Source organism: Rhinolophus ferrumequinum, chromosome 8 (genome assembly GCF_004115265.2).
Source record: "Rhinolophus ferrumequinum isolate MPI-CBG mRhiFer1 chromosome 8, mRhiFer1_v1.p, whole genome shotgun sequence".
NCBI classification, from domain to species: domain Eukaryota; kingdom Metazoa; phylum Chordata; class Mammalia; order Chiroptera; family Rhinolophidae; genus Rhinolophus; species Rhinolophus ferrumequinum.
The window spans coordinates 30,798,182-30,822,380 of record NC_046291.1 but is presented as its reverse complement, the minus strand read 5'-3'; the positions used below and the strand labels follow the sequence as shown (position 1 = coordinate 30,822,380).

Sequence of the window (24,199 nt, the reverse complement as noted above, 5' to 3'; positions counted from 1 at the left end):
AGCCAGTGTGCAAATATTATATCCAAGTAGTCTTTGAGAACTTCAGATCATCCCAGTGTTTAATGATCCCACCAATAATTAGACAGTTTTTCAGGATACCACCCCCCAAAATAAATAAATACTGCTACTCAAATTTCTCAATAAATATTTGTTGAATGAATGATGAAATGAACCAATAGTTTCCTGATACACAAACGAAATATATTCAGCTCTGGGTTAATGAGCCTATGCTCATTTGCATGCTTGTTTTCCATTTAAAATTCTTTTGCATTCAACAGAATAATTTTTTTCCTTAGGTCATTATTTCCATTAGGCTATAATATAAATCCCCTTATTTTTAAGAATAAGACTAATTTACTACACTATGCACAGATAGCTATATTTTAGAGTCTCAATTTACAATATTTCATCACGGCTGAATCTTAACTATGATATATAGAGAGAATGAGTTGGAACCAGCCTGTGCTGAATCACTGTTTTTAACAAAACATTCACAGACTCATCAAAATTTTAGTTTTTCATCTTTCACAGTAGAGTTTATCCAGGTGGGTGGTGCCACTCATCTCCACCCCAACAGAATCACTTGGTGGGTAGAATCCTGGGCCCACTGCTAAATCCAAACCTCTGGGATTTTGCATTTGTAATAGATACTAAGGGAGAACTCATGCACACTAAAGTCTGACAACACTGCCTAGAGCGAAGTTCCACTTTAGTATAACTAAAGCCTCCTAATAACCTTTCTAGTGAGGAAACTAAGGCTCAGAGATTACGAGAGCCAAACACCCACCCAGGTTTTCTGACTTCCAAGTACAAGGCTCTTTCTATTTCTAGCATACCCTCTAATCTTCTGGGGATTCTGTTAAATGTTTCATTACTGGAGGAAGTGCTGTTTTCAGTACTTAATCACCATGTTCACTACCTTTCCTGAACATTTTCTTGTGTATTTCTTAATTTCCTTTTAAGCATATTTTAAAGAGTCTTCATCATTCAGCCCATAAAATGTATGTTGTACTTTCTTGATATGTAGGTTATTACTGATGGAGTCAACTACAGTGAAATTTACACTTATTATAAATGGACTAATGTCTAAAATCAGATTGACTAGGACCCAGCTCAGATTCTTTTGCACTTTCCCAGTGCAGCCTCCGTAAAGTTTGTAACAGTGTCAGGAAAGGTGTTCTTTGTTTCTTTTTTTCCTTCTTCTTCTATGAAATCATTTTAACTGTTCTTTACTTCAGTTACAATTCTACAGATAGCTATTGATCCAGCCACAAGTACTGGGGCTTGAAAAATGAATCATATTTTAGTATTTGCCTTTAAGGAAGTCATAGCCTCTTCAGGGCAGCGGCAAGGGTACCATGGGGTACCACGAGGTACCGAGGGGGACAGAGAGAAGTGAGGAAGGGTGACTATCTGAAAAGAGGCTGGGCTTCATGGAGATGATGATGTGCTCTGTTTGAGTGTGAGTCACAGTCAACCAGAAAAGTGAAGTCATTCCACAGGGTCATTAGGAACGAGGGAAGATCAGAACATGGGTCTCCTGGATCCAAACCTGCCCTCTCCACTGCACCCACCTTTCTGTAAGAAACCGGCCTTCAGAAGCACATCGGCTTCCCCTTTTTCACACCCAAAGCTCTCTCTGGTTAAGTAAGATGTTAAGGGTGATACATTTCCTTTTCAGGCTACTAAGGTGCCATTTAATTTACTCCAGCAATAACCAAATAGGAACCTACCTTTAAAACATGCCAAAAGGAATGTGCTGCTAATTTATTGCCACATCTGTTAGAGCTCCAGAGAGAATCTGACTCCCTAGATTTTCAATATAGTTGAGATATTATGATGATGTTTCCTGATTTAATCTCTCCATAAATTAGATGAAATGATTATTGTACCTGTTGTCACTTCATTCTTGTCCTAATTCCAATCACTCTTCTGCCTTCATTAATTCAGAATAAAATACCACAAGACATTAATGTAGCTCTTGGAGATAGGAAGGCTACATGTTTAGAGCCTCAATACAAAATCATACTTAAAGACATCTGAGCCTTTACCAAATGGGGGAAAAAAATGATCATCTCATGTATCTGATGTAAACCACCTAATAACCTTTCTGGTTGAGGAAACTAAGACTCAGAGATGTTAAGTGGCTTGCCCAGGGCCACTCTGCAAGTAATTACGAGAGCCAAACACCCACCCAGGTCTTCTGACTCCAAGTGCAAGACTCTTTCTATTTCTAGTCTATTCTCTCATCTTCTGGGGAGTCTATTACAACAATTTCTGGACTGTTTGCAATGAAAGGCATACTTACCAACATGTAAAGAAAAACAACGCTTGGCATCCCCTATCACATTATCATCAATGTTTTTAGTTTATCACTTCACAGTCATTATTTGGTGTTTTCTTACAGAAGGCAACAGACCACTGCAACAGAAACTATCCTTAGATGGGAACCCCAAACCTATACATGGAACACCAGAGAGGTCAGATGGCCTCCAGTGGTCAGCTGAGCAGCCTTGTAACCCAAGCAAGCCTAAGGCAAAAACATCTCCTGTTAAGTGCAATGCCCCTGCAGCTCATCTTGAAATAAAGCCAGATGAGTTGGCAAAGAAAAGAGGTAAAGTGATTTCTTTTGCACAAATGATTCAACGTATTTTGCACACACAGAGAAGTTCCAGAATGATAGAACTTGCCAAAAGATGCTGCTTAGTGAAGGAGAGATACACCTGAAATTGCATTTCTTCCTATGACCCACCTAGATTGAAAGGCAGATGTGATTCCTCCCAGCTTAACCAAAGGTCTTGAACGTTTAAGTGGAATTGCATCCCCTTTCTCTGCCGCTCTGTGGCCATTCTTCTCTTTGTAATCATGGATAACTTTGCACCACAAATACTTTGTACCCTAATATCTTATAAAGAAAATGTGAATGTAGGAGCTCTTTAAGAAATGCGAATGCTGAATGTTTCCTTGATTTACAAATTCTAAACATGCATTGAACAAAGATGAGTCTAGAGTCTGGTATGTCTTCTTCAGATAGGATCTTCCTCATGTGAATTCAGTTCTGTGTTAGAACGTGCAGACAGTATAACAGTAAAAGACGGTTTTGTATTTGGCACACTATTTTTTTGTTATTTTTAAAGCTTTTTGATATACTTTATCCATATAACTGGTATTAAAAATGAGAGGGGCTAAAACACTTCCTTTCTGATTCCCAGAAGATTAAATAATATTATTCCCATTCAGCCTCAGTTGTATCTGATTTCCTTGGCTTGGGTTTGATATACTTTCTCACTTTTCTTGAGGGAGATTTCTTTCTTCTAAGAAACATGCCCTTGTTGGGATAAATACCGTTTGCCTATTTGTTTTGCACTATCTGTAAAGCCTGGTGACAATTTCAGGAAATCAGGCAAGATTGGCACCCACAGAGCCGCTTTAAGTGCTGCTGCTATAATTACAGGCCTGGCTCAGGACAGATGGGGCCAGAGCCAGCGTACCTGGCACTGAGGCTCTGTCCTCTTTCTAGCTCATTTGTACCTCTCCCAATCTCTATGTCATTTTCCTCTTCTAAAGCCCTGCTGGCTTTTAACCACGCAGAGTGGTGTTCACAGAGAGAGCCAGCAGCACAAATGGTCTTTAGACATATCCGTTTCCAAGAAACTGCAGTTTGTGATGAAACATATGATCAGAACCTCTTTCCTAAGAGCAAAGGAGACACGTGTGTCCAGAACGGCCCCTCCAGGGAACCCACTGGTGAAATCAGAGCAGTCTCAGGGGCCATACAAAGTACCCACTCTGGATTTTTAAAACCCTGGGTTATAAACATCCTCGGGACAGAATTTTTTTTTTTTTCATTGAGAAACAAAACAAATCACTCTTTTTATTGGGAGGTGGGGGTGAGTTAGTTGGGGTTTTTTGTTGTTCTTCAGCTCACAAATAAAAAGATAAAGCACTCAATTTACATTTTATTCCTCGACGTTAATTTTAGGCCCAAACATTGAGAAATCGGTGAAGGATTTGCAACGCTGCACTGTGTCTCTAACTAGATATCGCGTCATGATCAAGGAAGAGGTGGATAGTTCAGTGAAGAAGATCAAAGCTGCCTTTGCTGAGTTACACAACTGGTGAGTAATTCAACTTGGAAACTGTAAATGTATGGCACCGTTCCTATAGGTAAAAGCATCAGATGGAAACTGTTGTTTATTTAATACATAAACATCGCAGAACAACTTTTCAGAAGATTTTTTTAAGCCGTGCAGGCAGAGGCATATATCTTGGGAATAAAAAAGAAGAGAATGTGTTTGAATAAAAAGAAACCTGATACACATAATTTATTGATGCTTGAAGTTGGCCCAAAAGTGTCTGAATGATGTAGAACATAATCTCATCAAAGAACAAAACCTCAACAAATGATATTTTTGACAAATCTCTGGAAGGCTAATATCATGAATGCTACTAAGAAAAAATATTTTCCAGTTTTGTCATTATAAAAGAAAACAAAACTCAGAAATATCTTACACAAGCTTAGTGATAGAATCCCATTCTTGGGGAACTTTAAGACTGGAATCTAGAAATGGTCTACTGGGTGGTTTTCATCCTGCGCTGCCCGGCTCTGCAGCTGATTTTGATGGGAGACATTGCTTTGATTCCTGCACATTTGCTCATGTTCACAACTGGAATGAAATATGTGTTAGTAAAGGTCATTATCAGCATAAAAAATGTTCTCAGTCTATCAATCAGAACATTTTCGTTTTCAAGTGACAGAACCCGAACTAACTAGTCACATTAGTTAAAGGCAAAAAAGAATTTATTGGCTGATGTACATGAAAACTCCAGAAGATTCCATTAGGCGAATTTAGTTCTAAGCCCAAATTATGTTACCAGGATTCATTTTATCTCTATCTTTCTCTCTCCCTTCCTCCCTCACTCCCTGTTTCTCTTTTCCTCTCTCAGTGTTTTCCACAGTCTCCTTATTCTGCTTATTCGTGGCTTCATTCTTAGGCATGATCTTCCATGTAGCAGCAAGATGATCCCCCGGCAGCTCCAAGCTCACGTAATCCATAGCCCCTGTGATCTGAGAGAGCGCTGTGTCTCCAGTAGTCCTAACAAAAGTCCAAGGGCTAATTCTCATTGGCTGGGTTGTGTCACATATCTGTCCCTAAACCAATCATGGTGACTAGGAGGGACGGTCTTCCCACCAGTCAGGCCTACCTGTGCCTACCACAGAGTTAGTGGTGGGGTGAGCCCCACCTGAACCTCATGAAGTGAGAACTGAAGAGCTGTGGCTCCCAGAGGAAAATTAGGGTGCCGAAAAGGAAAAAGACAGGACAAAACAAAACACATCCACAATGCCCAGGCTCCCTGTAACATGCTCCCTGTATCTCATTGGCCTCCCGGGATTCTAGAATTTGATCACATCTTCTGCTAACTTTTCCTATACCAAGTCCTTGGTTGGACACTGATTGTTGAGTTGTGTAAAATTAAAAGAGGACTCCTAACACTGACCTAATCTAAAATTGTTGAATTTGAAGCCACGTGCTACATATACTGCAAGAGCCCAAGGGTGCATGAGACGCCAGGGACTTGAAAGAAGACCGTGCCCCTCAGTTATCATTCAGTGAGAAATCATTGATCCTCTCCCCGTCACAGCGTCTGCACCTTCATGGACCTCTTCTCTGTTTGATCAGATTACAACCTAACTATGTTCAAAGCAAACTCCAAAAATAATGTCTGAAAGTACTTAAAGAAGGTAACGATGCTGTGCAAATGAAAGGTGTTTTCTCTTAGTATCATTGGGTTTTAAATTTGATCGTTCTATGGCTTTTCCACTCTGTCCTCATGTTACCCTCATATATAGAGCACACTCAACTTCCAGGCCTGTTCTCTAGAGCCGGAGTCAGCAAACTTGATCTGTAAAGGGCCAGCTCGTAAATATTGTAAGCTTTATGGGCTATAAGGTCTCTGCAACGACTCAGCTCTGCTGTTGTGGCACGAAAGCAGCCAGAGATAATGCACAAAGGCAGTGGGCCAGATTTGGCCCGTGGGGGTCATAGTTGGCCAGCCTCTGTCTGGAGGCATTAGTTAGCTGCTCGGAGAAGACATCTCTGTCTTATCCTTTTGTGTGGCATTTTAGAATAAACTCTTCCTCCGAGGCCTCTGTATTCTACCTTCCATCTGAGTGACTCACACTAATTGACAAAGTGTAGCAATGACCTCAAATTACCTCTCTCCTCCCACTGCTCTGAGTACTTTCATTTATTTATTTATTTCTACTTTACTTCCTTAGTAAAATGAACACCACATGGGTCACGGGACATCTTGAGATTTATAACAGATTCTTTGAGTGTTTCACTCCTCAAGAGCTGAAAGTGTGGGGCCAGGAAAGTCAGCACCAGGGAAGTTGTATATCTTTTCTCTGCTTGTAATTCACATTGTGTTTTAAATGGATGGGAAGGATCACTTCTAAATGAGCTCTTCCAAGCCACACTACTATTTAAAAGTCACCTATTTAACAAAATGGCACTTTCTGTCCAAACTGAAGAAGAAAAAAATTAGATTAACCTTTTTCTGTATGCGATTGCTATAAAATGAACCCAGCAGTTGATTTCTGATCTAGCCCTTAATAAAAAGCATCCCCAAATGACATAAATGTTAACTTAAAATAAAACCAAAGTTTTTTTTTGTTTTGTTTTGTTTTTTTTATCAATCACTTACATGCATTTCTGTCAAATGGAAAAACTTTGACTCTGTTCCGAATGAGCCTGCAGCCCAGCCAACATGGCAATGTACTTGCATTAAACCCCCTCTCGTTTTCTGAGAAATGAATTTTAGGGACTGTGGTGCTCTTGAAAAATAGCAGATCACAGAACTTGAGAAGGGAGCTTCAATGTTTTAAAAAAATTAAGCTTTCTATTGGTGGTGAAGTCATGAACTCTAGGCATTAGAGAGAATTTTGAATGCAGCACCGTTCATTTAATACAGTTGAAATCTCCGGATTACATTGGAAGACATACCCAGATTTGGAGGATGTGGGACAAGTCCTCTGGAGATTTCCTGAAAGTGCTGGTTGAGACAGATGGTAACTCAGCTGGTGTACAAGTGATATTGCACTCCCAGTTCGTCTCCTCTCCTTACTTGAGGCCAGCAGTTCTCTCACCAAAACGTTCAACAGGCATCGCGTGTAGCTTAGAAATAAATAGAAACTCTCAGGTAAGAAATTCTAAACATTCCCTTTCCTACCAAAGTGCCAGCTTCACGAAGTGAATCTTGCCTGACTGAATTGCCCCAGAATCCTGCTGAATTCGTGGGAATGATGATTTTGTGAGGCTGGGAAAAAGCACTGGTTTGCACATGCTCGTGCAAACGAAGTGAGCAGATAGCTGAGAAAAATGAATTAAAGGCTTATCCTTCCCAGTCTGGTTGTGAAGAATACTTTGTTCAGTACAGTTAGTGAAGAAAACCATTAAATAGCTAAATTATAATATCAAAGTTGGCGTTTAACCAGGACCCAGTTACATAGGGCTGATTGACCATTACGTGGATCATTCTTATTTTCCCAGAAAGAATCAGGGATTTGAGAGGGGAGCAAAGATGACACCATGTTCTCAAAATATGTCTTAACAGAAAATTAATTTTGCAACATGAGCGCCTGTGTGAAAAGTCCCATCAGGAAACTAACATGTAACAGCTGCTTTCTTTTCTGTATGATTGGCCCCCTACCACAACTGGAAAATATTCATTCTTTGGAATTACAGTTGCCAGATTTAACTGCATTGTGTGCATACTAGTCTAGCTTCTCACCACAGATGTGTGTGTGTGTGCGTGTGTGTGTGTGTGTGTAGCCAAGTTGATGGTGAAGGCTTAAAGTAAGCAATAAATCATTGAATTCAAAAAAAACATTGAGGAAGGAGAGTAATGGTTGATAGTTCTGCCATATGCTGGGGGGAAAAGTATTCCAAAATAAAGCTGTAAAGATTGTTAGGTGCTATTGGTGATTTAACATCTAATTAAAAGCACTCCTAAAGAAAATGAAAGATGGTAATGAGCCAAAGGGTAGTGTGTGCTGGGCGTGGGGTAACGGGGTTACAAAAAATGGGGGCTGAAGGGAATCATATTTTTAGGCTGCTTTGGGTTCAAATAGGAAAAGGAAATCAGTCAAAGCATGCATTCTGTATAAAGGGGCCAAAAATGTTCCTCTACCTCATGTTTATTTTTTGCTGGAGCAGTGCCAGGTCTGGCTCAAGCAGAATTCGGAAGTAGGTCAGGGGTTTCGGCTCCTCTGGCCCTCAGCCCTTGTCCACTGCCCCCTTCTCTTTCTCTTGGAATTTCTCCCCTCACAACACAGCAGGGTGAACCTCCTGCTGCCCCCTACAGGCCAGGAGCTCCTCACCATGACACCACTCACTGTAAGATGGGAACTTGGAATGGGATCCCCCTTTCCCTTCCTTTTTCTTTTTAACCATTAACTTCCTTTTGGTGAAACTGATAACCTCATCTGTTTGATGACCATGTGTCCTCTTTCTCAAAGTCACTTATTTGCGTGTTCACAAATGTTAACGGAGTCTGTTTAGACTCTCTCCACCAGCCAAAATCACTCTAAAAGTGAGAATTTCAGGCTGCAGAAAAAGCTATTTTGAGATAAGTCTATTTTCTTCCGACTGACCTCCAGTCCCACTACAAACAGGGCCTCTACTATGGAAGTCCTGCTGGTAGCCACGCAAAACCGCACACAGACCACCTGGTGGTCAGCAGGGTGGCCCCCCACACTGACCGGGTGCCATCACCGGGTGACATTTTAAATGTTGTATCCTTTTTCCAGGCTGTGTGCTTCAGCAGGCCTCCCACAGGGAAATTGTCATTGTGGCTGCTGCATTTCCGAACCAGCTCTGCAGCAGTTTGTCCTACCTACCCAGCTTCCTGCTTCTTGGGTGCCCACATGATGTAAAACTCTTGGGGCATAGAGCCTTGGAACGACTTCATTTTGAGCCGAAATAAGACCATTTTCCTTCTTTTGCAGGTTTCTCACATAGGAGGATTCTTTCCTCCTTGGTTGTTTCATTCTCCCCCAACATTCTCCAAACTTTTAGCTGTTTTGGGGTTAATACCTGGCTTCCCATGCAATGCCTAAAGCCTGGTTTTTCTGGGCTCTATAGGGTTTTTATTTTTTCTCTTTGTAACTAAACAGTGACTGAAAGATGGTGCCTGTAAATTAATATTTACTTCTCTCCATACCAAAGTATTGTGTACACACTATAATTAAGAACTCTTAGAGCTTTGTGGTCATCCTTTGCCTCCGTGCCACCTCCAGAGATGCTGATGTCACTGGTCTGAAGTGGACCCAGAAATAGGTTTTTTGGTGTTTTTTTTTGTTGTTGTTTTTTTTTTTGTTTTTTTTTTAAGAACTCCAGTTGATTTTTTGGGGGCATCTGTGGTTGAAACTCACTGATTGAGAGTCCTGCAAAGAGAGGGATATGTCTGGGGCTAGAGCAATGTTCTCAAGCAGGATGAATTTGCCTCCCAGGATATACCATGTCTGGAAATATTTTTAGCTGTCACAATTGGCATCTGGTAGGTAGAAGCCAGGTATGCTGCTAAATATCAGAGAATGCACAGAACTGTCCTCTCCCTCCCCCACCCATATTACAGATACTTATCTGTCCTAAGGCATCTGTAATGCTGAGAAAGCCTGGACAGAGGACAGTGAGAGGAAGACTGCATGTCTTCCTTCGCCATCATCTTCAACACAGCCTTTCTGCATGTTCTGCTGTGGCTCCTTGAGGGAAGGAAGGAGATTCCTCCCTTTGTAACACCCGACTATCTATCCCCCCTCCCCCACTGCCCTCCTAATGTGCCACTGGAGACGTGAGAGAGGAAGTTTCCTTTCCAGTCATTTACATACCCCCCAAAACATAACCATAGTATCTTCTCTTGCAGATCAGTGAAGTAGGAAATTTTTTTTTTCATATGGCCTGAAACATGAACCTTCTAGGTACACACTTTAAAGGTCAAATTACATTTTCGTTTCCTGAAGACCAGAAAAACAATTGTATTGAAGTGTCGAACATTGAGGGCTTTGCTTTTTTGTCTGTTTTTCATTATAGGATTCAACTCAGTCTTTAGGAGAAAAATGGAAATATTCAGAACTGACGCTTGCAGCTAATGATCGGCCCTCACTCTCATTAGCCATTCTGTCTCTACCTGAGTCTTTTTCTCATTTCGCAATAAAACCAAATAGCGCAGTGGGGGGCCGAGATTAGGGTGAAGATCTGAAGCATGTAAAGATAAATACAATAGAGAATTTTTTCCGTCTAGGGGATTATTATTTTTCTTTGGCTTCAGCCAGGCAGCAGTGTTACTTGGTGTCCCTGGGCATACATGGCATGTGTCCAAATACTCCACTGCCAGTGCATCCTCGGATGTGCCAGCCCTTGTGCTCCTTAATGAGATGAAATGAAGGAATAAAAACAAGGTGTTTTTGCGTGTCTTGTGGTGCAGTCGTGGTTGAACAAATACCTATTAACCATTTAATTACCCTCTCTTAATTAGGAGTCACTGGAATTAATTGTAGCACTGTATATACTTTGATAGATAAATATAGGGAAATTAATAGTAGGTGAAACACATCCTGGAATTAGATCTGTGTCACAGAATAGATGCTGTGACAACAGCAGGCTTGGTTTTTGAGTTCAGTTTCATGGAGGATGTGGACATAAGCGTGGGTAATGAGGAGCAACTCCATTTTAAAACCGTGTGGTTGAAATAGTAAGCATCCCCAGTGCCCCACTAGCATTCAGGGTATCCGGAGTACTGTGTTGTCCAGTAATAAAATGATGTTTTTCTCTGTGCCATTCATCAAGGGATGTTGGAAATGGGATTATCAGCAGGAGAACTGACTTTTCAGCCACTTAGCATTGTTATGTAATAATATTACAAAGCCTTCAGTTCCCTATTAAAATAGCATCAATGTGTTAAATGATGGCTAGATTTTACCAGCTCCTTAGACTCCACATGTAATGAAGACAAAAATCAAGAGTTTGCATTGTATTTTTTTAAAAGAAATTTAATAAAAGGTCTCTGTGTCCTTCTGCTCTGGAAATGAGTACAATCTTCCCATTGATCAAAACCTGTACAAACAAGACTTTCTGATTAACCCCTTTCCTTCTCATCAAATGGTTTTCCTAAGTGTCCACCTGCTTGTGGCTTGTACAAAGCACAATACAACGGAAATGAAACAAACCTGTTTCTTCTCCCCACACCCAATATTCGAGATTTTGCCGGCTTATTGAAAGAATGCACAGTGTGGAGATGAGCACACACCTGCAAAGGATATCAAGAGACAATAGAAGAGGGTAATAAGTATATTTATGCCTCAAGAAAGCCATATGTATGGTTTTTTTTGTTGCTGTCCTGGCTGACAAAAATGACTCTATTTCCTTACTCTGTACCAGTCCAATAAACAGAAATAAGCTTCAGGATCCATTTTGAAATTGTGAAAAGGGTAACTACCATACAAGGATACCGTGGAGAAACTCAAGGTTCCTGTGACTTTGTGACTAACGCAAGTCCCTGTGGTACAGTGTATTTCCAATCTTGCCTCGTTTGTAACGGTGCCATTCTAAATAGTGTAGTTCGCTTTTTGGAGGGGAAAGCTTTTCTTTTCCTATTTTCCTTCCTCCCCGAGGTTTTTCTCTGCATTACATGTTTCCCCAGGGCCACTGCAAGGACTGAGTGAATCGTTGACATGAAGGAAGAGCAGGTTGATAAATACCAGAAAGTACAGCACCAGCCTTGTCAGTTTTGGTATGGTCCCCAGGAAACCCGCATCAATAGCACCTTGTATTAACAGCCTTTCTTAGCTACATGTGTGATTACCTCCATACGTCATGTCAGGCGCACACTTAGCATTGGAAGGCGGCTTTCCTTTCACTGCAGCCTTCTTTGCAGAATAATAGACCCACAATAAGCGCTGGAGGATAAGAAGTTGATTCTGATTCCAGCTTGAAATCTGAAAAGATTTCTGAATCTTTTCAGCAAATGAAGGCTACCAATCATACCAGCTTGGTAACATGCTCCTGAATAGGAATTGTTAGTTTTCCTCATAGCATAGAAATATGAAAAGGAATTAAGCAAAATGTTCTAGCTATACAATACCAGAGGGAGGATATGCATCATTTGTGTGTGAGTGTTTTTCTTAATTTACAGTATAATCCATTTTCACTGGGAAAATAAGATGAATTCATTCTTACACATCAGTATAAATATAAAATACATTGTAATGTTAAAAGTAGGATAGCTTACATCATAATTTCAGAATGGATCTTGGAGCTTATGCCTATTTATTAGACTGATACAGAGTGAGATTCTGTAGTTTCTTAGAGTGAGACTGAGGCATCATTTTGGGCAAAAGATGTCAGCCAGGATAGCAACAAATCATATAAAAGACTACAAAATACGTGAAGTTAATATAAAATGCCTTATATGTATATTTTTATTTCAGTGATGGTAAATCTTTGGTTCTTAGGCCATATTCTAACAAAAGTCACATTTTCAAGGTTTATTAACCACTTAATTGGTAACATGGGGTGTAGAGTTAGAATGGGGTTTAAATCTCATCTACACATGTTCTAGCTCTGAGGATGGTTGGCCTTCTTAACTTTACTCAGCTATATATTCACTTTCTAGAGATCTTGTGAAGATTCATGTACAAGATAAGCATTTCTTAGATTATTCTAGAAAATCTCTAGCCTGGCCCACAGTGGAAATTCAATCTAGGTTGGTTCCCTTCTCTTCCAGATAAACATTTAGTAAATTTCTTTTCCTCTATACCAAGACACTGGGAAGATGTTATCCTTCTCCACCTTTCTGTTTATTTAGCTTGCACTGGATCTCAGCTATGAGATATGGATATTTCATCACAACTTTTTACTGTTTACCGCTCAATGAAGAGAGAAGTAAGGCAAAAGGACTCCTGATTCTGAATGGCCACAGTAGCCACCACTTCAGCCCTCCTTCCCCTTTCATGCCTTGCCGTGCCTTCTCTCTACCTCCTCTTCCCCTTTCATCATTCATCCATCCAATAGATAGATGGATGTGTCACAAGCCGTGCTTCTCAAAGTTTGGAATGCATGGGAAACATCAGGGCCCCATTCCCAAAAACAGATTCTGTGGGGCGGCGCCCAGGAAGCTGCATTTAATGAGTACAGTGGGTACCAGTCTAAGTGGTCTGAGGACCACACTTGAAGAAGCACTGCTAAAAATACGAAGGGATAGAAGACGATCTCTTCCCTTAAAAAGTTCAAGGTTCAGTGGGAGCAGACAAACAGGCTATGTAATGCAGTATGGCAAAAACCAATGGAGCTGTGGGGCAGGCGGGAGGGGGATCAACACTGCTGGCTCGTTAGGAAGGGGTCCATCCACAGTGTGCTCTGGGAGGAGTATGTTCCCTGGGTCTCATTCCATCAGTCAGTGAATTGTGAGAACAGCCCTCTCAAACCAGAAAACTTATTTATAAATCATACATGGATTCTACTGTTAATCTGTATACTAAAGATGAGGAAGGTCTACTTCTTAGAATAAGAAGTAAGTACGTAGAGTTTATTATTTTATTTGTTCCCCCCACTTGGGAAACTGGTGGCCTAGGGCAGGTCCTGAAGAAGAGTGGCAGCACGTGAGACTAGAAATGCTGGATGGTAAAGAGTCTTATGGCCCAAACCAAGAAGTGTATATTCCCACCCTTCCCCTTTCCACATGAGAGCCAAGGAATTCAGGAGCCCACCAGGAGGCAAGGAGCTGCCTCAGCTAGGCCAAGTGGTCTTGGATTGTGGGCCAGCATTTCTGTGACTTCTTGTACCACATCAGTCTCTTCTAGTTTCTGTTCCTAACATATTCATGTTCAACAACCATGATGGCTTCTGCATAGATGCCACTCCCCCAAAAAAACTGGAAAGAAATGCAAGTGTTCAGAATGGTTGACTATTTTAAGTATGAGACCAAGAGAGCATTTGTCTTATTTTGTTTTATTTTGAAATTTGTTTTATTTTATCTTGCTTTTCCAGTTTTTTTAATGAACATGAAAAAAGAAAAACTGTGAAGAATGTTAATTCAATTTCTTAAATGGTATCCTTGTGCCATAAGACAATTATCCACATTGTTTTCTTTTCTATAGATGTAGTTGTAGTTTGTTTTTGTTTTTGTTTTAAGGGGGTTGTAATAAATCATGTAATTTTTGTAGCTATAGAAACTGAACACAGATTAGTGATGAGAACAGTGATATAGTGATCTCCATGGAAAGAAAACAAAACTAAGAAATAATTAGCAAAGATAAGAAAATATATTATTAAGCAAAATTATATGTATAATTCTAAATGGATGTGTACAAGGAATATAGATTATTACACTGAACATTTGGTGGTGTTGTGGGATTTGTAGACTTTATAGGATTTTGCAACTCTGATGTCATTTTTAAAATTATAAGAAAAAAAGGAATCCCTGTGTTTGTTTTTTCAATTAACTATGTCTTTTTTGAGGAACTCCAGGATTTTGGTTTAAGTGTTGGAAGTTAGTCCTTGTGCTAAATCTGCAAATGTCTCATTCCTGAAATGCACCTCAGACAGTGTGATGAAATATTCATTAACTATGATTTAAATCATTGTAGCATTTCAATATAAAAAATGCAGACTAAGCGGTATTAACATTAACAGATTATATTACCTCTGATAAAAGAAATGGAAATCAAATGGGCTCAGCCTGACTGGCAAGTTGAGTGCTGTTGTCACTTTCATTGACAGCCAAAGGGATTTTAATTTTGCTTTATATGTTAAATGTGGTTCATGCTTAGAGGCATTGCGACTTCATTTCCCTGATGGTCACAATCACTAGGCAGTTTATCAAAAGGGTTGTGTTCCACCCTAGTCTACATGCGTCGATATGTATGTTGGGTTTCGTATGTTTACCAAATCACACTGTGGAATGCAAGAAATATTTTAAAAGACCATTTTGTCACCACTGCTACGTTAAGAAAAAATAATTCCATTATTTTTTTTTCTAATTATAAAAAGAATGCAGGTTGTTGTAAAATCTAAATGAAAAAATGGACAGAGCAGAAGGTGACAGACCCAGGAATCCCAACCAAAAAATAAATAAACATAGCCCATAACTATTTGATAATGAGCCTGGAGTTAAATCGGCAACAGTGGAAGTGGAGCAGGGTAGGAGAGACAGTTCTGGGGTGGACTTCAGAGGACTTGATCACATGGGAAGTGAAGGGAAAGGACTCACGGACACTGGGTGAGTGAGTATGCCAGTAGCCGGTATACAGGGCACAGGAGAGGGGACAGGATGGGGGTGTAGGGGAGGAAAAATAATTTTTGCTCTACCCTCTTGAGTTCTTGGCTAAGACCCCCTATAATAAAAGACAGATTAACAAGAGAAAAACAAACATGTTTATTAATTTGTATACCTCAGATATACATGGGGAGATACCCAGGAAAAAACGAGGAACTCAAAAAGTTGGCTTAGAACTCAGGCTGAAATACCATCTTAACAAGGGAAAGGTAGAGGAGGTATAAGGGAGAGTAAATGATTTTTAGGAAAGGTGAATGGGCCCTTAGAAGAGTAGATGGGAAGTACGAAAGTGTCTGACAAAGGGTGTCTGGGTGTGGTCTTGATTTCTAGTCTCCTCTCCTGTGATAAGAGTCAACAATCCTCCCTGGCTGAGGAAACTCCTGGGGAGGAAGCGTGTTTATGGCAACCAAGTTCCTTGTGGAGAATCTGCCTTTAGGTAGTTAAGAAGAGTTTAGAGAAAGCCTCTCCCTACTTTTGCTGTTTTTCAAGTGCCTATAGCTCAAAATAGTCAATATACCAAAGTGCCATATTTGGGGGTAGCATATTCTACTACCCTCCAGGAAGCAGAACAGAGGAATTGGCAGCATGCAAGAGCATGGATGCCATTTGCAGAAACCTGTCATAAGTGTTAGGGCTGCCTGTTCTCTTGACCCAGGAGTAGAGAACCACACACAGTCTTGCTGCATTTGTGGCTGTCAGGCCAAGGACAGAACTTGGTTGACAGCAGCAGTAGTTGAAAACTGGGTGAGCTGAAACCCCTGAGTAGTTTTGCCCTGGGCCCAAGAATTTCTGCTAATACTTGGGGAGTTACACTAGAAATGGTACCCTTGGTAACAGTATTGCACGTCCTAAAAGTATAAAGGGAGTTTTTCTACACTTCCCCTGGTAGGCAAAATCTTCTCACCCCAGGGAAGGGACATAGCTGCCTGAACTTGTGGGCAGTACACACGGCCTCGTCCATCAGCGCTAACTCCCAGCTCAAGGCCCACTGGGCGCTGCGAGGCTGCCAGGAGCCCAGCTGGCACTCTCCTGGGCATACACAGTTCCTGATGCAGCAGTTAGGAGCAGAAGCCATTGGGAGGTGGGGGGCAAATGTGAGAGAAACAGAAATTCTTTATACAGGAATTCTTGCTCTATGGCTTATCACTCATGTGTGCTTTATGTAAAATGTGAAGGCCAGAAAGGCTAAAACAGCACCTTAGCATTCCTTGGACTCCTTTCTCCCCAGCAATTTCCACATTCTTTTTCCCTCTAATGGGCTGGCGGACCAGAGGGCCTTCTCCAGCGTGCTCGTCCTGCAGGAAGCGGGCCTCTGTCTCCCTTCAGAGCCTCTCCACTTGCTTGGTTCTGCTTGGCAGCGGAGGGGTTAAGGAAACTCCAAACTGAAGCACTTTATCCACAAGAAGGTCCTGAAGTAAAATTGTCTGGGATCAGATGGTCCCAGGCAATTTCTCTCAGTACCCTCTCCCTGAGGCGAACTCCTCAGAGAAGGAAGGTGGCCTAGTTTTAACTCTTTAACGTCTAACTCTGGCTGCTGTCACTGATTGATTTCTTGCAATTCCCTTTGAAATTCTGCTTTCATTCCTCAGTATCCGCCCCCAGGTTCTGCTCTCCAGCTTATCAACCCCTGACAGTCCTGTGGCTGCTCCTTATCAGAGCATCTTTCTTTATGAAGAACACAGGACTTGACGTGGCTCATCCCGGCTTCCAAATGAAGCCGTTTTATCACTCAGTGTCTTAGTCTCCAAATTTAAAGAGGAGTCTTCCACAGAGCAGAAAATAGTACATCTATTCCCCCTGAAGTACCTTTCCGATTCTTTTTTATTATTGTTAGTATTAGTCCTCTACACAAAGGAATCAAGACAATGGAAACATTTTTGTAAAATGACACTTTATCTCTATGATTAGCTATGTAATAAACCATAAAGGCTTTGCCATGGTAATCTCCTTATCCTTACACCTTATTGCTTTGATAATAAAAGCTTTTTTATGGCAGCCGAATAAAATTTTACTGTCCAGGCCGTTTAGATAAAATGAGGAGATGTGTTTTGGAAGGATAAAGGGCACATCTGAAACATGTGAGGTCATTTATGTGGGCTCAGTTTAGGTAGAACACGTTCAGTGTATGTCAAGTCTGGTGCCCTCTGGATGACTTTATCCAACCATTGAGAGAACTTGCAGTGGTCGGTGAAAAGCCAATTAAAGAGTTCTGTGTTTCTGTCAAGTACAGAGGATCACTGTTGAAAGGCCAAAATGTTCAAAACCTAGAATTGCAGATGATTAGTGGGGGAAAGCACAAATTTCAATAATTTATTACCACCTCAATTTGCAAACAGAATCATCAACTGCCTGTTTTGATTCTGAGCCAAACCCCGTGTGGTTTTGTGAATATCGTTGCACTTTTATTCATAAACTTATGTCTCAAAAGATTAGATTCTGTCAGTAACAAAAATTATATAAATTTTTGTGTAAACATGATTTATACACAACAACGACAATATGCCAATTAAAAGTTTCATTATTGGTATGCCATAGAAAAATGAATATGTTTTCTTCTCTTACATTCATCAGTCTTTAGCAATTTTCGTCAAGCAACCCACAATAGTCTAAGATCATGAAGTTGAACAGAAGTTTTTCAGTCAGAGTTTCCCTGAAGAAGTGATGATTAAGCAGAGACCTGAAGAAATACTCAAAGTTAATGAGATGGATACAAGCAGGGCTGGGGAGGAGAGTTGTCTTTCAGCAGAGAGCAGGGCATGTGCCAAGGCCCTGTGGTGAGGAGAGAGCAGAGCTCATACCCTCTGGGGTGTCGTGAAACTTAAACGACATCATCCAGCAAGGCACTGGCGCTCTGCTTCATGTATCCGGCACACGGTAAGCTCTCAGGATGTGTTAGCTTTGGTCAGCTCTCATTGTGAGGCGATTCGGGGCCGATTCCTGTTCACACAGGTTTACCTCGAAAGCAAGCGTGTGAGCTTTACTGCTTCCCCTGTGGGAATGTGATCTGTGACCCTAGCTCTTGTTTTTCCACGACTCATCACCTCTCTTATGTCATTCCTCTCACAGGCCTTCCCTCCTGCCCCCCATATCTGGTAACCCTATACCAGGGTTTTGCCCAGCACACTCTGTCCTTAGCCGGCCTGCGAAGTTGTTTTTCACTGCTAAGAAGATTCAGTAGGACTTGCAAATGGCACTGATGAAATTCCTCATGAAGCTGGATGTGACACCAGGGCTTGTGGACATTTGGAAGGTTTCAGACACAGTCTTTTCTCTTGGCCCGTTCCTTTGGTCTGGCACTAAACTTGATAAGATGCTGGCTCCTGGCCGTCTGACAGCCTGCCAGGGGACAAGCTGGCCTTTACTACTTCATCCCCTGCGTCCACTTCCACAGCTCCTCTTCCCTTCCACAGCCTGCTGCCTTGAAAGCAAAAGCCAAGGAAATCCTCAGGTGCACTTTTTTGAGATTCTTGAGGGAGGTTCAGGGCGAGCTGTCTCAGGCTGGCACCTGAGCCTGGTTTGCATTCAGACCATCGTTCAGAGCAGGATCTCCACTCAGCAGAGATTCCTTGGCTTGCCTTTGTGCGCATGAGTTTTGAAAGCAGTCATACATCACAGTGCTTGAATTACTAAAATGTTTGAGGACAGTATTTTGTTGAAATACCCAGAGGAATGGAAGCATGGTCTGTCTGATGCCAACTCCACAGGCTTTTTCACATCCTCAAGTGACCAAGAAGCAGATTAACAATGTATTGTGTATAACTTTCACTCCTCCTGTTGCTAGCCCCGAAGGCCTAAACTAACCACTGTATGAATATCCAGCTTCCTGTAATATGCGTTAGACCTGGGGCTATGCATTAGACCCCAGCTGTCCATCTTGTAAACTCTCTGGGCGCATAATTATGTTAACAAATGTAATCAACAAAAATTTACCATGATCTTGTAGCTGGTTAAGAAATTAGCAAAGGCCTCTTCATACACCATTCTCCCCATCCAACACACACACAGGCTGCAGGGTTCCCAGCCTCCGGGGTCTGTGGCGGATGGGGTAGGGGGACGAGGTGAGTCTGTCCTGGCACTCTCGTTGCAATCTGCTGCTCTCCCCCCATCTACTGGAAGGCTGAAGACACCCAATCTTATGTCGTGTGCACGTATTTCTTTTAGTTGTGTACTTTGAATGCTCTCAAAACCTGGAGACTAATTAGAACCCTTCTGGTTGGTTAAGGATGGAGGAACCCTAATTTCTTCTTGCCATCATTTTCTTCCCTCTTCCCACTATTTCCCCAGTAATTTTGGCAGCTCCTCTCACCGTTTTCCTCTCAACATTCCCTAAAAGAACGTGTAGGCTCCACAAAGATGATAGGATTTTTTTTTTTTTTAATCCACAGCTGTGCTCCCAGCCCCACCACCCTTGCCTGGCAGATGGCAAGCACTCAGCAAATATTTGTCCGATGGATGAATGTTTGTCAGCTTCCCCCTATTTCTAGTTCTCTCTGCGGCATCCTCCTATACCGCCATTCCAAACCTGTCCAACCCTGTTTCACACCATTGGGGAAGAGGATGGAGCACAAGTGTCACCTGCAAGTGTCACATGACATGTCACACGTGACATAAGTCAGCTGGAGTCTCCCAACCCCTTAAGTAAAGCAGTTGTCCTCGACTCCTGTCCCATGTCCTGTGGCAGTTGAAAGCCCTCTCAGATTTGTGCCAGTGCTGGGGGTGGGGTAGGACTTAACATTCTCAGTTCACTCTGCCTTCAGGCTGTTGCCTCTTCCCATCTGTACAGCCTTGCATTTCCACAGACAGAAAACCCAGCCACTTCCTCAGAGTGTGTGTGTGTGTGTGTGTGCACCTGCACACGTTCAGACCATGCACACCAAGCAGGGTACACCTTACATTCACATAGGAGACCTCCTGGCTCCTGGAAGCGCTTTTGCCCGCCTCCGCCCCACTCCAGTGATTTCTTTCAGGCTCTTCACCCAACACAGCTCCCAGCCTTCTTGCTGACTCTTCTCTCTCTCTTCTCGCCTCCCTGTCTATAGAGGATAAAAATGTGTTTCTCAGGCAGAGTAGCTTAACCACATTGTGATTTGGGCTCTGGCCTCCAGATCTCTAGGTTCTCACCTAATGTCTTTAGCAGCTTATCCATTAACCTTGTTTTCCTAAACTAACGTGGAACTGCCCTCTCTCAGGGGGTTGCTAAAAACAAAATGAAAAAATTACTTGGCCTCTATTGTGGCTACATTTCTGAACTTGACAGAGACGCTAAATATACCTCATAATCACAGGAACACAAACCTATTGTTCCCACCCAGCATTTCATATAATTAGCAAATATATGCTGGTTTATGAATACATGGTCTCCGGAAAGAAATGCAAGAAGCTTCTAACAACGTAGAATTCCAGGGAGGGGAACTGAATAAGTTGGGACAGAGATGGGATAAAGACTTCCTTCTCACCATACACCTTTCTGTATCATGTATTTCCTGTATTAAAACTCATTGACATCATACCTGTATAATGTCAATAAATAAGGTACAGGTAACCTGACATGCTGGTTACACCAAAGCGATCATATCCAGTGATCTTAAGCCATCTGTCTCTTGGGAATAACTGATGTCTAAGCTGGATGGATTTGGCTTAGAGCCCAGTTCTGGAGAATTTGACTTACACATCAGTTCTTTCCGTTAGGATTTCCTTGTTGGAAACAGCTGAGTTCCTCAGCACACAGTCACTTCACGTGTTTAGGTTACATCATCTGGTTTGGGAGCCCCAAAACTCCTATAGACATAGCCCAGGAACCACTTCTTACCTTGACAAATATTACAAAATAGTTCCGCTTAAGAAGAAATACATTGTCAGCACACTTTAGATTTTAAAAGTACGTCTGATGGAGAAAAAAAATAGCAGATCTGATGGAACAATCTGAGTGGTAATAAGGATATAACTGCAGTGTGTTTAGTGCATTACATATAAGCAAAAAAAAAATATGAGCTCATAATTATACAAACAAACAAAAAAATCTCGGTTACTTTCAGAGGATCCTAAGGAACCAACTATCATCTCAAAAACTGATAAATAAAAGGGAAGAACCAAGCATTTATCCTGCCTTACTTATACAAAACATATTTCATGATAACTCAAGTAGTTTAGAAGGGATAGTTTCTCTTTATGGAAGCTGTCCAGTAAATAAATGAAGGAGTGGTAGCATTTGAATGTCCCCATATTTCAAACCCTGTTGACCCAGGCGATGATCTTTAGTGGCGCTAATATCAAAAACCGAGATGTCCTTTATATTTTCTATAAATTTGTTGGGAGGTGTAGAAATTTGAATACATTCAGATTTGATTTCAGGAGGCATATTTATAAGGTGTTGTGTCATTATGTGTCTGCTAATGGAAATATATAAGTATTCCTCCTGAAATAAAAAACAAATTGAAATCCAATCAAATTTCTGTATCTCATAACAAACTTACAGGAAATATAAAAGAATGGGTTATATAATACCATGGAAATGCAGTCAGCAAAATTCAAACCTGGTTTTTGAATTTTGTTAAGAAAGTTAAAGAGAGTTAAGAAGGAATCTATCTCTAGCTCAAAACAGATTTAAGAAAAAAATCAACCAGTAGTAGTAAGCAGGCCTTATTTACATCCTGGTTCAAACAAACTGTTTTTAAAAGGGTATGGGACTTTAATGTTATCAGTTATATTGAGTAATTTAATGTTATCAATTATATTGAGTAAATAACTGATAACATTAAATTATTGTTAAGGTTTTAGGTATTAAAGTAATATTACAGTTATAGTCCCCCAACGTCCTCATCTTTTAGATATATATTGAAATATTTATGGTTAAAACAAAAATTTAAAAACATCTGACATCTATGCTTATATAGATATAAAAATCTGTGAAAGGATATAGGAGCTTCTGATGGTGTGTTGCTTCTGGGAGGGAAACTTGGAGTCAGGATGGGAGAGAAATAAACTTTTGGACAGATAATTACTCATTTTATGCAAGTAATACTTTTTCAGAAGACTAACCAAAAATAAATATAATGGGAAAAAGTTCATTTAAAGATGCTTGAAATGCTTGTTTGGAAGAGTGAGAAGGCATAGACTCATATTAGAGAGCATGCGGATGACAAAGTTGGTCAGGACCATCTGCAGCAGAACTGGGCCCACCTGCCTCACTCCTGGCCAGAATCTGAGTGAGGGAAGTATAGAGACTTTTGAGAAGTACAAGCCTTATAACCTGAGTACCAGCTTTTCAAATACTTCTACGTTGTTTTGGAACTTTGGAATTCGTTTGGCAAAAATACTCCCCAATTTAAATTCAAAGCAGTGCAATTCTGAAAGTCTGAAAAGGCATTTTTTTTTTATAGATTTGCTGACAATGATTTAATCAGCAGATGTCACTATGTAATACTTAGGAGCATCCCTTCCACGTTGCCTCATTTTTGGAAAAGCAGAGTGTGCTGCTGGCATTGTAACATAGAAATATTTATGGTGATTGTGTATTTTGTTTAATGAAAATAATCTTTATTTTACTTCATGACTTCATTGAAAGTTTGTCTTTGATTAAGCATTCTTTGACTTTGTTTTTCCCCCCTAGCATCATTGACAAAGAAGTTTCATTAATGGCAGAAATGGATAAAGTTAAAGAAGAAGCCAGTAAGTAGACACCTCGTTGTTTGATTTAGAGCCTCCCAGTCAGAAGCAATCTGTAGGTCAGACGGACAGTGATGTGAATTCTGGGCGGGTCCCAAAATTCACACTGAAATCCTGGTGGCTCATGAGCTCTGTAGCCTTAGGCAAGTCACTCAGTCTCGGGAAACCTCAATAACCTCATGTTGCAAAAAGAGAGTAGTAGTAGCACCTACTGAGCACAGGGCACAATAGGCGAGCAGCAAATAATAGGTATCACTGAGTTATTTTAAAGTCCAAACGTCTGTGCATATATACAAAGGGCTACTTACGTGACTTGGGTTTAAAATGACATTGAATTTCATAGATAGAGGAAACAGAATGGTGGTTACCACAGGGGAAGAGGGGCGGGGAGAGGACAAAGACGGGATCAAATATATGGTAACAGAAGGAAACTAGACTTCAGGTAGCGAGCACACCATTGAGTATACAGATGTCTTATATTACAAAGTTGTACACCTGAAATTTATATTATGTTATTAACCAATGTTCCCCGAATAAATTTAGTAAAAAAAAGTATAAATAATAAAATAAAATAACATTGAATTTAGTATTAAATTTTAAAACATAACTTTTAAGACTTCACAACTTCCAAATCTTGCTATACTACTTATACAATCCTTTACACTTGGTCTTTTTAGGTTCAACTAATTCAAGTTCAACAAATTAAATATCCCTAAAAAAAAAAGTTCCATTTGAAACTTACTTAAAGTCCTCTTAACATCTTGAATAACATTTATGAATTTAACACATCTGATTTTTTTCGACATCTTCAGATGCCTGACCAGGCAAACTAACAAACTTAATGGGCAAAGTATTCCAAGTTTTTAAGTAACTCTTCTATGATTAATAATTCAAACCTAGAGAGGTACTTAATGAAGTTTTCTTAAAACACTCCACTTCTGTTTACAAACTTAGTCAAATTTGCTGACACCTGCCCACTTAACACCTCAAAAGAAAATCAATTACATGTGTTAAATTGAAATCACAAGTGAGATTTCCTAATGTACCAAATACTCTATTTCAATAATGAATACTCAGACTATCTCGATGATTGCAAAACTTGTCCTAATTTTAACACAAAATATTAGTACTCTGGGTTTGATTTATTTTATTGTCTTTAAATTTATTTCTAAACCTTTCCACTCTTGTGAAGTTACTC

The 24,199-nt window shown here is 40.6% G+C and overlaps 1 protein-coding gene across 6 annotated transcripts in view; it reads left to right on the top strand.

The window, feature by feature from the left end:
* Positions 1-24,199, top strand: part of SPATS2L (spermatogenesis associated serine rich 2 like) — a 160,868-nt gene that overhangs the window by 122,552 nt on the left and 14,117 nt on the right. For 5 of the 6 annotated variants that reach the window (XM_033112558.1, XM_033112560.1, XM_033112557.1 and 2 more), the window contains 3 exons: positions 2,408-2,614; positions 3,983-4,118; positions 22,946-23,004. In XM_033112558.1, the coding sequence (XP_032968449.1) occupies positions 2,408-2,614; positions 3,983-4,118; positions 22,946-23,004 (402 nt within the window). The remainder of the gene's footprint in view (positions 1-2,407; positions 2,615-3,982; positions 4,119-22,945; positions 23,005-24,199) is intronic. The other variant, XM_033112562.1, reaches the window with a different exon arrangement.